The sequence below is a fragment of the Pungitius pungitius genome, chromosome 4 (assembly GCF_949316345.1).
Source record: "Pungitius pungitius chromosome 4, fPunPun2.1, whole genome shotgun sequence".
Classification (NCBI taxonomy): Eukaryota; Metazoa; Chordata; class Actinopteri; order Perciformes; family Gasterosteidae; genus Pungitius; species Pungitius pungitius.
This window is the reverse complement of record NC_084903.1, coordinates 10,094,486-10,110,061: the sequence shown is the minus strand read 5'-3', so window position 1 is coordinate 10,110,061 and position 15,576 is coordinate 10,094,486. Positions and strand designations below refer to the sequence as shown.

Sequence of the window (15,576 nt, the reverse complement as noted above, 5' to 3'; positions counted from 1 at the left end):
TTCCTCTGTCAGCTTGAGCCTGCTACGTAGTTTATCATGAGGACAGTGTACAAGTCCTTTAGTCTAATCTGAGGAATTTTAGTAAAAATACAATGTTAAAGTGAATACTTGTAGAATACGGGCAGTTGAGATGATGAGTAACAAGGATGTTAGTTTAATACACCGCTACTGTATGTGGCGTGTGATTCAAATATCAAAACATGACCAATACTTTCATGTGAACGTCTAATATACACGAGAACACTGTTGTCCTTTTCTAGTTTGTATCGCAGCCCAAAATAATACATGCGAGTGTCTGAACATACACAGGATTTTGAAGCGCTCATGCTAGTTTCACTTTTGATAGAAATGAGGAATACAGGATTTAAATATCTCAGGATACTGGAAGATGGAACTGAAAGGACACTTTAGGTATGTCACCATCAAGGAAGGGGATTTACAGCTTTTGTATGATAAGAATTTTTAGCTTAAACACATCATGAAGACTAAGTAGGGGTTTGGCATTTTTTCCTGATTATAAGACCGGAAAACAACACGTGTGTGTTTGTGAAGGAGCGTGGTGGAGCTATGCAGGGAGAATGTAGCAGGGCCCTGATAAGTCTGCCAGCAGCATTAAAGAAGCCATTGCGTTCCTCCTTGAGTTCAGCACACCCTCGTGAATTGATGATGGTGTCAGCTGACTGCCCACATCTCATGCACTTTGCAGCCTGCACACTTTAGGGAGAGTACGTGTGTGTGACACTTGCATGTGACAGTCCCGTATAGAAAGATATAAGACGAAGCTGATATTTTGCCTGGCATGTATTTAAATAGTGTTGTGCGTTTGAGTTCTTGGTGTTTTGGTTCCAGGAAGGAAAATTGAAATATTATTCCTGGAAGTTAACTTATTTTTCTCATTAGTTGCCCATCCATGTAAGACCGTAGGCCTTACACGGGACAGAATCTGTATTCACATTTACATTTAGCTTTAGTTGATGGACCATTAAACTATTAGTTGATTCGCTCTGCTTCGAACCGCGCTCAAGTAAAAAGGAGTGCGTGGTCTCACGTGACGTCACGTGATTGCGTTGCTAAGCTCCGCCAGGTCACATGACCAGACCTTTAGTTTATTCAGTCGCTCGTATCTGTGACCGACATCCTACCGCATCCATCGATGGTCTCTCTTAGCGGGACGTGCTCTAGCCGTATCCGCGAAACAACTCCTGCCTGTGGGTCGAAGTCACACGGCGGGGCAACGTGAACATCAACAGGAAGAAGAGCAGCGGGGACCGCACAACACTTTCAGCAAACGATCCGTCCAGGCAAGTGCAGCCCGACGCAAGACCACCTCCACGGGCTTTAATCTCTCCACTACGGGGGCCAAAGCGAAGAAAGAGCACATTTGCCCTAAAAGGATGAAACTCTCTCAAGCTTTTGCGGCGCTCATCATCGCCTGGTTTGCAGATTTGGGTGAGTGTTTTGCGGAAGTAACTTAAAAGCGTCCGCGTCTCGTTGACGGACTGCAGATAACCGTTAGCCAGGTTTTACGTGTTGTTTAAAGGTGTCGTGACGGCTGTAACGTAACGTAGTCCAGTGTGTCACGTGGGTGTACGGTGGAACGCGAAGCCACCGGCAGAACCCGACGCGGTATTCGTACGGGACTTCCGGGTGTAGGCCGGTACCCAGTGGAGACGTCTCCCCATCAAGTTGGACCGAAGGGTAGATGGGTGCTGGTGGTTTCACAGCCGCAGAACAGAGGGCATCTGCCCTCGGTTAGTTGCGTCAAAGCAGACCAGAGTCAGTGGACTTTATTCTGATGTGTAGAGTGGCAGTTGGGCTTCTTTGTTGCATCATATGAGAGCTTCACGTGACCGCTTTGTGTTGCACACAGCCCGGCGGAGGCCTGCTGACAGTTGGTTCAGGACCAGTTTGATCGGCCTGTGAACAAACACACACGCACACACACACACACACACACACACACACACACACAGCAGACAAAAGACCACACAGGCCAATGCAGTTGTTGAGTAGTTGCAGTGTTTTTTTTTTTTAATAGATTAAAAAAACGTTCTAATACTCTAAAAAAACGTTCTAATACTCTTAATTAAAAGTAATTGGATGGATTACGGTAGATCATTTGGTGCATAGTTTTGTCTTTCCACAGACCCCGGTAAGCCTGCCTGCACCTTCATTTCCTCTCAACGCGTGTCAAGAGTCGTGTACCTTTCTGTTTTATCTTCTCCAAGCCGAGCGTCCAACGCCGCTATCTGTAGCTCAAGACGTTGCGCACACGGACGCTTTTACCTCAGGATCAGATTGCCGTGTTGTGTAAACCCGGAGTGTTTACAGGGGGAACAGAGAGGTGACACAGGGGTCAAGTTTCAGCGAGTCAGCACAGTGGGGGGACAGCAGCGCGCTACTCTTTCCAAAACATTCTACTAATGGGGGAAGTTAAAGATGAAGGCAATGACTGAGGGAAGCACTCAGGGCAGTCAGCTGAGGGATAAGTGAGTTATGATTATAGTAATAAAAGCTTGGCCCAACAGCCAAATGCTAAGTACATAAGTCTCAGCAATGTAACCGGCTAATATTTTTAAAATGTAAGTTTAATTCCACAAATCTTTCTCTTTATAAGTGTAAAATGTACAGTGGCTAGGGCATTTTGGAACGTGCTTGTGGTTGTTGATTGACTTTTGGGATTGATTTGAAAGGTGGGAGTAAACCAGTATGACTCCTCCTGATTGCTTCGAAAGGAGAGTTTCGGGAGACACTTGTTACAAATAGCTGGATGAAGCCAAAAAATTCAGTGTTGGGCGGGGTTGGGTGTGTGGTCATGGCCCCCCACTCAGCTGTTTGCTGACCTCTAGTGGTTGCTTATTCTGTATTTATTGGGAATGGTACCTTATCTTGCCTGTTGTCTTTACTGCTGTAACTTTTACCATCAGGTGAGTTAAATATAAACCATAAGACACAGATGATGATTACATGTGCAAGTGTGCATTCTATTACCAATACAATTAAGCTACAGTTTAACTGGGCATCAGGTCACACTAAGGTCAATGTTCGTTCTTAATATTTGTGGCATGTTTTCTAGTATTATGTCACACAAACATCTAAGTATCATAACCACATTTTTTTGCAAATATTGGAAAAAGGCACCTGGATTAATTTAGGTTTTATTTTGGAGTATATTTTTGTTTTTGAGCAAGTTTTATCAAGCCATTTCTCAATAATAGAAATGCTTTTCTATATCATTTCACTGCAGCGCCTCCCTGCTCATTGTGTCCTCTACAGGTTGCATTCAGGCGGCTTCTTTTGAGGTGAAAGAGGGGAACTCCACCTGCATTAAGGCGCAGCTCTCTGCAACGTTCTCCATCACATACAACACCTCCACCGGCACGGTATGTAAACCGATGGCGACACCGCATGTCTGCGTGAATACCAGTCTCATCGCTCTTCTCGCTTTTCAGAGAACCGCGTCGGTCTCTCTGCCCGACTCGGCCACGTTGGACGAGGACAGCAGCTCGTGCGGAGCCGCCAACAGCTCCTCGTGGATGGTTGCGCTGTTTGGACCGGGCCACACACTGGGGCTGAGGTTTTCAACCAATGGAAGCCTGTACAGTGTTGCTAACCTGACGCTGCAGTACAACCTCAGCGACACCGCCATCTTCCCGGATGCCAACAGCTCAGGTTCGCAGCAACCAGTGGGCTGAAATGGATGTGACGCTTGTTTAGACCATAACTTTCACACCAGTTCTTGAAAGAAAATCTGGCATTACCAAACGGATCACAAATATGTTGGGTCAGCACCCATAACCCACATGTCAGCTTAAGCGTGACGGGACACAAATAAAGGGTTATATTGTTGAATGAGCAGTAGGGCAATAGATTGTACTTGTATAATCCTCCCTCCATTCAAAGTCACAAAGGACCAAACCCTGGTGCAGAGAGGTGCAAAGAATGAGGGTCAGAGGAGTAATGGCTATAGCAGGGTGAGAATAATGCTACATTTAAAAAAACAAAAAACTGCATCTCCGACAGAAGTCGACAACAACAGCAACAACAGCAACAACAACAACATGGCAGGGAGTGACGGATGAGAGGATGAGCGTGGTGCCAGGGAGGTAAAGGGTCAGGGAGACCAAACAAACACAGGGGGAGGGACTGAGCATCAGGGGGGAGGAGGAAACAAGGGAAACGCTCGAGTGAGGGCGTGACCTCATTACAAAGGAGGTGTGTTGCCTCCCAGAAGGATCTTTGTTCCCCCAAAGTAAAGAAATGAGTTGTTACAAAAAATAAAACCCAATTCAAACGTGCTCGTGAATACACCTTCAGACATTTTTTTTTCTTCCTTATCCCCAGGTGTGATCACTGTGGCGTCTCCTTCGGTTGGGATCTGGGCGACGATCAACACCACCTACCGCTGCGTGAGACCCTCCACTTTCGGAGTTGGAGACGAAGCTGTCACTTTCTCCAACATGACGCTGCAGGCGTACATGGCGGGAAATGACCTGAGTCCAACAGGTGCGGCTCTGATTCTGGGCCCGTTTTTTTTTTTTTAACCTGCGTCTTTATCCCCACCCTTGTCACCGATATCTCCGTCACTTCTCTGGTCTCCTCACAGAAAGCGTGTGTACGGCAGACACGGCCAGCACGGCGGCTCCACCCACCACAGCCGGCACAACAACAACCGCTGCCCCGGCTCCAACCCCGCCGGGAACACCCGAGCGCGGCACCTACTCGGTGACCAACAGCAACGGCACCGCCTGTCTCCTGGCCCAAATGGGACTGCAGCTCAACGTCTCCTATTTCTCACTATCTCAGAATAAGGTAAAAGGGGGAAAAGCCGACGAGTGCGGCCGGGGTCGTGCATAACCAAATCTTCAGATCAGCCCACACTCTGTCTTGCTTCGACAGACCGTCCGAGAATTGGTGAACCTGACTCCCAATCTGACGCGCTCATCCGGTTCGTGTGACGCCAGCAGTGCTTCCTTGGTGATGAGCCAGGGCGAAAGCACCACGCTCAACTTCACCTTCACCCTGGTGAGGTCCTCCACTCGTGCTCTTTGTAAATACAGCTACACAATCCGTTGGTTTCAGCGTGTTCATTGAAACTCGTCTGCTGCCGTCCACAGAACGCCACGAGCAGCAAGTACCACCTGAGTGGGATAACCCTGCTTGCCAATTGGTCGGATTCTGCTGGTATGCCATTTGTCGTAAGCGACACACTTTTTGACTGGTCTGATTTACTTCATTCAACCATTGCTGATCCGTGTGTCTCCTCAGCTCCCTTCTCAGCTAGTAACAGCAGCCTGGACTACCTGCGCAGCACGCTGGGCCGCTCCTACATGTGCAACGCAGAGCAAACGCTGGTTGTCGTGCCAACCTTCTCCGTCAACACGTTCCGACTGCAGGTCCAACCCTTCAATGTCACCACCACCCAGTTTGCCACAGGTGAAAATGCCTTGTTTGACCTGCAGTTATCCACTTATCATCTTTTGTCTTTCCTTCACGTTGACAGTGGTGAGGAGTCTGTGGACCTTTGCTATCTCAACGGTTTTCTCTTGAGTTCAGATTAAATAATATTTACCCCGTATCAGTGTCCTGATGAGCTCTAAACGTTGCTGAAAGGCATGTGCTGCAATGTTGACTTCACTGTGTCTACAGCGGAGGAGTGTCAGGTGGACCAAGACCAGATGCTCATCCCCATTATCGTTGGAGCAGCGCTTGCCGGCCTGGTGCTGATCGTCCTCATTGCGTATCTAATAGGCAGGAAGAGGAGCCATGCTGGGTACCAGACCATCTGAATGGACGGACGGACCGAACCGGTCATAGAGACGAGGATGAGCTTGTGGAAGCAGGTGTTGCTCTGTGGCAAGTGCATGTTTTTGCAAACCCCATGGATATTTACAATCTCCCCTCAATTTCTCTGAGATGAGAAGCCAAAGACCTGCTAGCTTAAGATGGTCTGCATCCTGATGAAGCCAGAGAGGATGGAGGCAGTTTGGATTTTCTGTAGCAAGTTCACAGCCAACTGTCCACTCTTTTTCAATTGCATTCTTGGAATTGTTTGAATTTGCTTGGAGTGCAGTTTTTATCAATGTAATTATTTATTTTTTAAAAAGTCAATATGCAATTTGAGTCATGAACTTTAGGACAAAGCGCAAACGTTCCTATGCCTACACATGCTCAATAGCATTTATTTTATTTTTTAAACTTCACCAGCTGTAGTAAATTCTCCCTTGGAAGCCTGTGTGTCTTTTTCCAATCACATTCCTGTGCAGTGGCTACTCAAACGCAGACTGGTGATGAGGTGGCAAGATGTTTAACGGTGTGCAGTGTTCCAGCTGTGCACAGAGTGCAACTGCATTACTGAAATATATTTAGCAAGTAAACAGGTGTATGGTTTTTTTTCCCTGAATCTCCTAAAGAAATGTTTTTGAATAGGGATTTAATTTTATTATTTATAGAAATGGTTCGATCTCATTTTCTATCATGCATCTTTCTGAAAGTCAATAAACATCTTAATGGATTGAGGGATTTCATGTTACACTACATATGGGTTGATGTGATAAACATGAACAAAGTGAATACAATTGTCACCCTTTCAATTATACATAATTTTATCGTAGTGCACTTGAATTCATGATCGAGGATTGGAAGCATTTGATGAAAAAAGAATAAGCACAGAATGAGATTATAGCGAGTCTTCACTAACCGTATGAAAGACAGTGGGCCTCTTGTTTGTGCTTCCACTGACCGGACCTCTTCTCTACAGTGTTCGACTTTCAGGGGTAAAGTGCAAAACATAACAAAAGCGGAATAAACTACATGTTAACTTCAAATGGAATGGTCCAAACTCATAGAGCACATAGCCAAGAATAATCTCACTAAAGCACATATTTACACTTTGTAGGATAGAAAACGTTTACAAGACAAAAACAACTCAGCAGTATGAAATAGTCACTTTGTCGGTAAAAAAGGTGCAAACGAGTGGCCCAGAGAAGTGAAATGTGTTTTCAATTTGAGCAGCAGTTGGTCCAGATTAGTTCAGGATTCTTCTGCAACGCAGCGAGATCTGCATGTCCCACGCAGCTTGGTCAAGGTTGCTGTGGAGAGACTTCCTGGTTCAATGAAGATTTTCTGGGAAGTGCAAGAAAGACCAGGATTATAGGATTAAAGACTGTTAATAAGGGACATGCGTTTTATTCTAATTGGTCTGTGCTTCAGTGAATGACACTCTTTATTACGCCACTCTTTTCCTTTACCTTCATAAAAGCCTGGCAGTCTTCAACAGATGGTCCCTGGGTGATTTGCTTGAAGTTCTCGCAGACGTCCGGCAGCGACCGGGCCTTTTCAATCAGAGCCTGGTTGTGGTGGATCAGTGTCAGAGCTACACGGAACAGGATTTTAGAGCCCTCGTAGAACAAGCAGTCCCAAATCCGCAGGACCGTCTGCAGAGAGACAGGAACATGGTAATAAATCCAATCAGTGAGCATGTGCACGGGGCTGCACAAACACTAAAGACCAAAGAGACATTAGTGGGAAGGCTGACCAGTACCCTGGTGTCTTCACATTAATCCTGATCAGGTCCAAAAATCTGATTGTGAAAAAATACGATCCTAAAGCGAAATAAAGATTTGAATATAAAAAAATATAAAATCGCAAATATCAAAATGTATACATAAGAATGAAAAAAAATATTTGTACAATATTTACCTCAAAGATTTACAATAGTATTTTGTATTGGATTGAAAAGCTTTATAGCAGCACCTGGATTCTGAGTGTGGAATAATGGGGTGACGGTGGCGCGTGGAATGCTGGGAGCTGCAAGGTTGGTGGTTCAAATCCTGGCTGCTCCATGTGCCATGTCAAAGTGTCCCTGAGCAAGACACCTAACCTCTAATTGCTCCCCAGGCAAAAATGTAAGCCATGGGTTAAAAATGCAATGCAAGTCACTTTGGGTAAAAGAGTCAGCTAAATGACATGTAATGTAATGAATGTTATCCGTCCAATCCGAAAAGAAGGATTTTAATTAATTAATTAAATTAAAACTAGCAAGCAAGCAGATGAAAGCTTTGTGACCAGCGTTAGAAGCTTGAGAAAATTTACAGAGATTTTGTGCATTAAAAACACTAAACAATAATAAACCAGTAGTTTGAGTTGAATAAACATGCACCACCAGCTAGCAATAATAAACTGATTTTTTTAAAAACCCACACAAATACTCCTTCCGTGACTATGGAGTAGTAACTTTTTACATTGCATTATAAATGGAAAAGTAAACAGAAACAATGTGTACCCATCATATAACACATGTAAAGGTCCATTTGTGACCCTGAATCGAGGAATGGTGTCCTTGCTGCAGCAGCACACTGTCTGTGTGAAAGGAATAGCATGCACATCTGCACGTTTCCGCCCTTCTGGCAAAGCTTGTGTATATTTGGAGAGCCAACACAATCGGCCCGCCCGTCCCTGGAAAGGACTGTTTATGTACAAGGTCAACCCTTCCGCGGTGGAAGAGAAGGTATTCTGGATTCCACTAAAGCGCTGCTTGAATGCAGCACATGGATTTTCTGAACCTTGTCTATGGGTCTAGTTATTAGAAGCAGATTCCAACAACTAAACGTCAACATGCTCCCTTATCAAGCTGTCCAAAAACACTTTGCCTACAGCTATCTCGACTCAAGGTGAGAAAAGGTGTAGTAAATACAGTGCAGTGACCTCCGTTGGGGCTCACTCACCTCGACTGGCAGGACATCTATGAAGAGACAGATGAACCATCGGGAGACCACCAGGGTCCACATCACGCCGTTGTCCGTCATCGTCCGCCACACTCCGGGGATTTTAGCTCTCACCAGTTCCCCCAACACCTCCTGGTCCGTCTTCAGCCCCAGCATGGCTGGAGTGTAGTAGTCTGGAACCACACACGTCACAGGAAGGTAAAGACCTCTAATGGCATTATTATCCGCCCACAGCTCAGGGAGAAACACAACACAGAGTAACAGAGTCACCTGGTAATATTCTACCGAGTAGTGCATCCATCAGCCAGAAGGACTTCTCTTCATCCTTTGTGATGATAAGAAGATACCCAGCAATGAAGTTCATCCCCTGAATACAAACAAACTTGGGTCACACACACAACATGAATCATGCGATCCAGCCTGAGCACGTTTTATTGGAGCTCTTTAATAAAGCACCCCGGGCAGAGAGCTGTGGGTGTGCACTGGACAGGAAACAAGGAGACAAAGATACTCAAACTGAAACATGATTACAGGTTCTAGTTGTAACCATCAACACAGCACAAAGGCCTTTTTAAATTTGTCTTTCAAATGCTAATGATTACCAGAGGCTACACTGACAAACAGCCTTTCTGCAACACATAAAAGACTACGGATTCCACCCAAGTAAATACATTGTCTTCCATACTTGTTACATTTTAGAGTACATATTTATCTCAGTTTCGCACGTCTTTTTTACTATAACCCACACTGCGTTTGGACCTAATCCTTCATTGCAGATTTAAACCAAACACCCCTTGAAAACTTTGTCACATGTGTGAAAATGAAAGAAAGGAAAATGTAAGAATGGGATTATAGAAAACGTATTGTGACAGATGTATTACCTGACAGTATCCCACAGCTGGGTCGTGGTGGCCATAAGCCAGCAGCACATTGTACAGAGCTTTCTGCAGACATGGGTTGGATGTCTTGTGAAACTGGACATTGTCCGGAAATGTTCGGTTCAAGTCTGAAAAAAAAAGAGAAAAAAAGCACAAAATAACTTCCATTGAGTGCCGCGTATTTATGGTTGTGTGACTGCAAGTTGGTTTAAAAGGAGAAGCGAGACAGTCTGCATCAGTCTTGGGTTCAAATTGTGTCTGCATGCATACTACAACAGCTGAATAACCCTTATACATCTTGTGTGTATAAGGGTTATTATTATTATTTATTTTTTCTTTCGCAATCAAAAGGTAGAAAAAAAAATTATGTGGTTGTCCCTTTTCCCCACAAATGGCAGCTGTAACTGTCTTACTCGTGTTCATTCATAGAAAATGGAAGGCCCACAAGGGTGCCGAGGTAAATGTTCTTCTCCCGTCGATACAACGGAAGGTAACCTGGAATGCAGACGATAAAATGATTGTGGCCCTGATAACTTCCCCAGTAAAGCAGTTTGTGATCAGCGTGCCAGGTGTGCCTGGCTGTTGACTGGGGTGCGTGTCTGGCACTGTTTGGCTGTAGTCAGCACAAATCATCACCCGTTGAGTCAAATCAGCACACGGACTGCATCAGCCTCAGAGGCAGTCAGGGGCAAGGAATCCTCTCACTCAGTGTTCAAACAAAATGTCATGTCTGACCCAAAAAAAAATAAGCAGACTTTTACTACATGCAATATTTTTAATCATTTCTGTTGTGTGAATTGAACATATCTTTTACGTTGTTCATTCCGTAAACATGACATCCATTGTAGTCTGTACTTCCCAGGAGAAGGATCCCTGCTCTGTCATCAGGTCAGGTTTCTTCCCTTTTTTCCGCCACATCAGAGGGTTTTTCCTTTTGGGAGAGTTATTTCCTTTTTTCCGCCACATCAAAAGGGTTTTTACTTTTTGGGAGAGTTATTTCTGTGCCGCTGTGGGGGTTTTGGTACAGAGGATGTCGCATGTGTACAGACTGTAAAGCCCTCTGGGGCAAAGATGTAATTTGCGATTTTGGACTATGGAAAATAAATGATCTTTTGGTTAGAAACTGTTATATTTGCTGATCACGGGCCTCTCCCAGAAATAGTGAGGCAATGCAAGTCTTTGCTAGGGCTGGATCATTGAGGTCGACTCAGTACGTATCAGGGCGTATAAGGAGGTCCAAGTGGACAACTGGACCAATGATACACGGTTCAGGGTCCCACCTGTGCAGATGGTCTCTGCCAGTTTGGGATCGTGCTGGGCTCTCAGCAGGGACTGGTAGCGTCCCGGGTTCTTCTCTAGCTGGTCCTGAGCCCCACTGGTTGCCATCCAGATGAGGGCCCGGTGCTCATTGGGAATCCCCTTACGTACGTAGCGCTTTACTAAAAGGAGAGGAGGAAAAGACCAATTTAGTTCAGCTCACTCGGATAGCGGCGTGTGTTCCGTTCTCACACTCACGTTTTACATTCCTCGACACCTTGCTTTTTCCTTTCAGCAGCTTGGACCACTTGATGGATCGTCGGGTGAGCACAACGAGATACTCTGACATGAGCTCCTCATATAACTCATAGTCAAAGTGCTTTGGGCGCTGAAAGCCGTACGGATCCGTGCTGAGCAAAAGAGAAGAGGGAGAAACTGTCAGCACCATCATTTAAACAAGCCACATCACTTGATCGCACCGTTAAACTCAAACATTTGTGACAAATTCATTTAATCACACTCTGAGATCTGTCAGTATACAGATGCAGCATTAAGTCAATTAATGTATTTGAGGCAAGACAACTCTGGATGAGCATCGAACTTAACATTCATGCAAAGCCCATAGGCGGTATTATGTACTTTTACATAGTATATACACATTGGCAACATGTATAATCTGGTTGTGGATGAATAAAGTTGTGCGTTATTGGCTCAAGCTAATTCCTTAGGTAACGCGATAATCTTCCTGCAGCTTAACTCCTTCAGAAGAGCAAAGTTATCCCCGGAGAAGAAAATAACCCACACTAGCACTAGATATTTGTATGGTATGTACAAACTGTGCAGGCTCGAACTAGGAAGTCAATACTGGGTGAAATTATAGGTTTCACGATGAAAATGTTACTCATCCGAGAACAACCGTTTTGGTAAAACAAACGAGTCGACAGTGTGTGTGTGTGTACCACTTAACTTCAGGTGTTGGTTTGGGTTATCGATCAACGTTGCAAACATGAACAAAAAAAGCCTAAAAGGCTTCAGCGCACATTTAACCCACACGTAGACAGAGTTTATGAACTGTACTATTTCAACAGCAAGTCTAGTAAAACAGTTGTATGATTTTACACCCTCATTGATATAAAAGGAGGTGTACTAACTATTACAAACCACAAACTGCTAGAATAACCATTAAGTTGTCAACTTCCCTAAAACTCTTAAAATTAAAAGGGTGAGTGGGTAATATTATGGATTTATTACCACGCTGTCGGTTGCACCAAGTATACTAAAATTCCAAAATTGATTTTAAACAACAACAATCATGTGCTTCAAAAAGAGAAATTCTAATGAGCCAAACTTTTAAAAAACAGCCAGTCAGTTAAGTCCATTTATTGCAGAGATGTGCAGAGGCTCGCAGTGGGTAAACTCAGCACTCAGATTTCCGTCGTCAACTCAGTCGACGCTTGAATTTTAGTGCACGTATATGCTGACATTTACGGTATTAAACATGTAACACGGCTATTTAAACAACAAATTCCAGACAATGATAGAGTTATGAGTGTCCAGGACCTCTGACTACTATATTTTTACTGTACAAATTTAGATTAGATTAGATATCTCCAAAGTAAAATTGATGCATACGTGTGTGTCAGAACATCTTTTTATCTTCAATTACATTACATGTGCAATAGTCTTTTGGAAAAATGTTTTTATTGCAGCTCGAATATGGAGAAATGATCCGTTTTAAAATGTATACTTATGGGACTTTTATTTTGGTCCTGTACGTTTACGTCTTTGTATGGAATTATTGGTAAAATGTTTTTATTGCAGCTCAAAAAATGAGAGATTATCTTTTTTTAACATATCCTGTATTTTTAATGTAGTTCAAATATACAACATTTGACTTTTGAAATGTAGGTCTTTTACTTGATCATTAAAAATGGTCTAACTTTGTACAGTAAACATTATTTTAATGCTCGTGAATTCACTTAATACCGTAAATTTCAGCATATATGTGCAATAAAAGTGTCTGCGGAGTTGACCACTGAAATCCCGAGTGCCTGCTGGGTTGACGGCTGTGTTCCCTGCACATTGAATTACATAAAATACATTTTTGAAAAGTGGAAGAAAAAGTTTCAAACAGCTTTTAAAATACCAAAATGTTTGGTAATTGTTAGTAGTGTCTTAACACCGTTAGTTGTAAGAACAACGTAGACCTAGTCACGTGTGATAACTATTTACGTTAAGTTAATTTGCTAACGTTGCTTCTAATGTTAACTTACATAAACTAATTGGGTCTGAAAAACAACATTCAGTCTAGATTTACTTTTCAGTTTAGTTATTATTCTCCCGAACTCCATAACATCGAGTCGTGATCGTGTTAGCGGGCCGCGAGAAGCCCGTTAAAAGCACCAACGTCCGGTTACCTGCCCACTCGGTCCCGGGCTTTACCCTCCGGGGAGCGGAGCCCAGCGGCCGCTTTGTCCTTCTCCTCCATGGCCTCTTCTGCTCGACCGATATCCTGGCGATGTGTTTGGGGAGAGTCTCACCATGTAATAATCCAGTCGGGGCTTTTTCTCTCCACGAGAAGAAATCAAACGCAAAAGTTTACAACGTCCGTGTATCTCGAGGTCACACTCGAGGTAACGTTACGTTTGCGTCAACGTTCACTTCTACTCTTTATCTCCATGTTGGCGCGCGGGAGAGACGGGGCGCGAGGAAGAGTCTCTTACGCTTTTCAACCCCCCCAAAACAAACTCACTTTCTTGTTTTCGCTCGTATCAACGCGAATTTATCGACCAGCCCGGTGTGCAGGGCGGAGTCTTCTTCGTGCACCTGCTGCTTGCTCCTCAGAGGGTAACCTACCCGCCCCCTGGAGTTCTGCCCGCCTCCTCCCTCAACAACTCACGGGTACGTGAACGCAACCCGACGTGGTCCGAACTCAAGTCACTCCAACGTCTCTCGTACGGATCAAATGACGTCAGCGTCTTTGCGGATTTCTCACGTTTGCCCCGAAGACAAACGTCGCTCAGACCCAATGCTGCTTTCGTGTGATTCCCGGAACATCCCAACTTCAGAGATGGGAATGGGATTTGTGGCGCATTCACGGCCCGTTGGTTAGGAACATTGCGCGGAAAGGTCTGCGTCTGATTGAGGGTTTTAATGAAATCAGTTGTCTGTTATATAAACCAGAAACTGGTAACTGATTAAATAGCCCCAAATAAAAGACATTTTGGAGCATTTAGAAAAACATGTATTTGCCATTTCACACATCACGTTGATACGTACTTGGCCAACAACTTCACAGCCCTTGCCAACTGTCTAGGCCAGAGTCACCCCATTATCACCTCATTATCCTGAAACCGTGGTAGTAGGTCCGATAACACGTGAAGGCAGCAAACACTCGTGTAGCCGCGCCCTCTCACGTCACACAGGTAAAACCAGCCATCTGATCACCTGAGACAGCTGGCCACGAGAGTCAGAAGGAAAATAAAGAAAAGATTTAAATATATGAAAATATGCATTTTGTTCTGCTATTCTCCCTAAGGTTTTTTACCCATCAAAGTTTTAGTTTTTTTAGTTTTTCCTGTGCCAATGTGAGGATTTCGGGACAGAGGATGTTGGATGTGTACATACTGTAAAGCCTACTGAGGCAAATTTGTCATTTGCGATTTTGGGCTATACAAAATTAAATGAATTGAAATTTATTTGATTTAACTAACCCTGATACAGGGTAAATGGAATACATCACTTTATCTATTTCTATCCTACTTGCACAGCTTTACATACATGGTTAATGTATTGTTTATTTTGATGAGATAAATGGGAATGGGCAGCTTTAAAAGAAGGCAGTCATAGGTCTTAGATGTTTATTTAAAAATCAGTTTGCTTCTGTTATTAGTTATAGAGAAAGAAAAAGAGAGATATCGTTGTAAATAACACCGCATGCAGTTAAACTGGAGTACTGCATGAAACTGAGAATGAAATGATTTGGCTTTGGTCTCCCTGTGAGGACCTGCTGTGGAGAGAGGCATCTGGACCTGCCCCTGAATAACACTAATAACATTGTGCTCTACTGGTTCATGTTTTAATATATGCAAATAGAAAATAGAATGGCACCATCTATTGTAAAACAATAAATTAATAGTCATCAAGTCTTTGGACTGAAGTCATCTTTTTTATTCGTATCTTCATACTTTAGTTCATTTAGGAATTATTAGACAAACTGTGGGGTCCACAAGCTTGAGGTTGCTACAGGAAGTGGACACCCCCCTATTGCATTGTCTGTTTGTTTGATTTTTTAGTTATTTGTTTATGGAATCTGCAAGTGTTTTTCGCGCGCTAGGGAGAAGTACGAGAGACGAGAGAATAAGGAAGAAGAGAAAAAGTCTACCTGTAACTTGCCACTGATTTGCACTTCTCCCCCTGTTCGTTGAGGAATAAAAGATTCTTCTAAACTAACGCATGACTGGATGTCACGTTTTGTCCAATTGTGCTACAAAATGCACTAAATGGCTTTTAATACAAGCCTATCAGAATTTAATCGTGGCCCATTATTTACAGTGTGTATTAGCTCTTTGACGAAAAACTGTAGTTTCACTTGTTGCTCCAGTGGCTTTTTTGAAGCTGTATCTGTACACACACTGATAGGTATGAAGGTACATTGAGAGTAGCTAAGATCTTGTTTGGAACTTCTTATATAGTAACCGTGGAAGGAAACAGCT

General features: G+C 43.8%; 2 protein-coding genes across 2 annotated transcripts; one reads left to right on the top strand and one right to left on the bottom strand.

Annotated features, from left to right (window-relative positions):
- Positions 1 to 1,064: 1,064 nt before the first annotated feature.
- lamp1a (lysosomal associated membrane protein 1a) lies at positions 1,065 to 6,515 on the top strand. Its single transcript, XM_037455404.2, has 9 exons — positions 1,065 to 1,449; positions 3,277 to 3,383; positions 3,453 to 3,672; positions 4,345 to 4,506; positions 4,607 to 4,812; positions 4,900 to 5,025; positions 5,118 to 5,184; positions 5,269 to 5,436; positions 5,650 to 6,515. The coding sequence occupies exons 1-9, from the start codon at positions 1,395 to 1,397 to the stop codon at positions 5,787 to 5,789; spliced, it is 1,251 nt and encodes a 416-aa protein (XP_037311301.2). The 5' UTR covers positions 1,065 to 1,394; the 3' UTR covers positions 5,790 to 6,515.
- Positions 6,411 to 13,882, bottom strand: LOC119198360 (growth hormone-regulated TBC protein 1-A). Its single transcript, XM_037455418.2, has 8 exons — positions 13,279 to 13,882; positions 11,120 to 11,271; positions 10,885 to 11,043; positions 9,608 to 9,732; positions 8,997 to 9,093; positions 8,727 to 8,899; positions 7,251 to 7,436; positions 6,411 to 7,125 (listed from the first exon to the last, which is right to left on the bottom strand). The coding sequence occupies exons 1-8, from the start codon at positions 13,347 to 13,349 to the stop codon at positions 7,033 to 7,035; spliced, it is 1,056 nt and encodes a 351-aa protein (XP_037311315.1). The 5' UTR covers positions 13,350 to 13,882; the 3' UTR covers positions 6,411 to 7,032.
- Between the last annotated feature and the right edge of the window lie 1,694 nt (positions 13,883 to 15,576).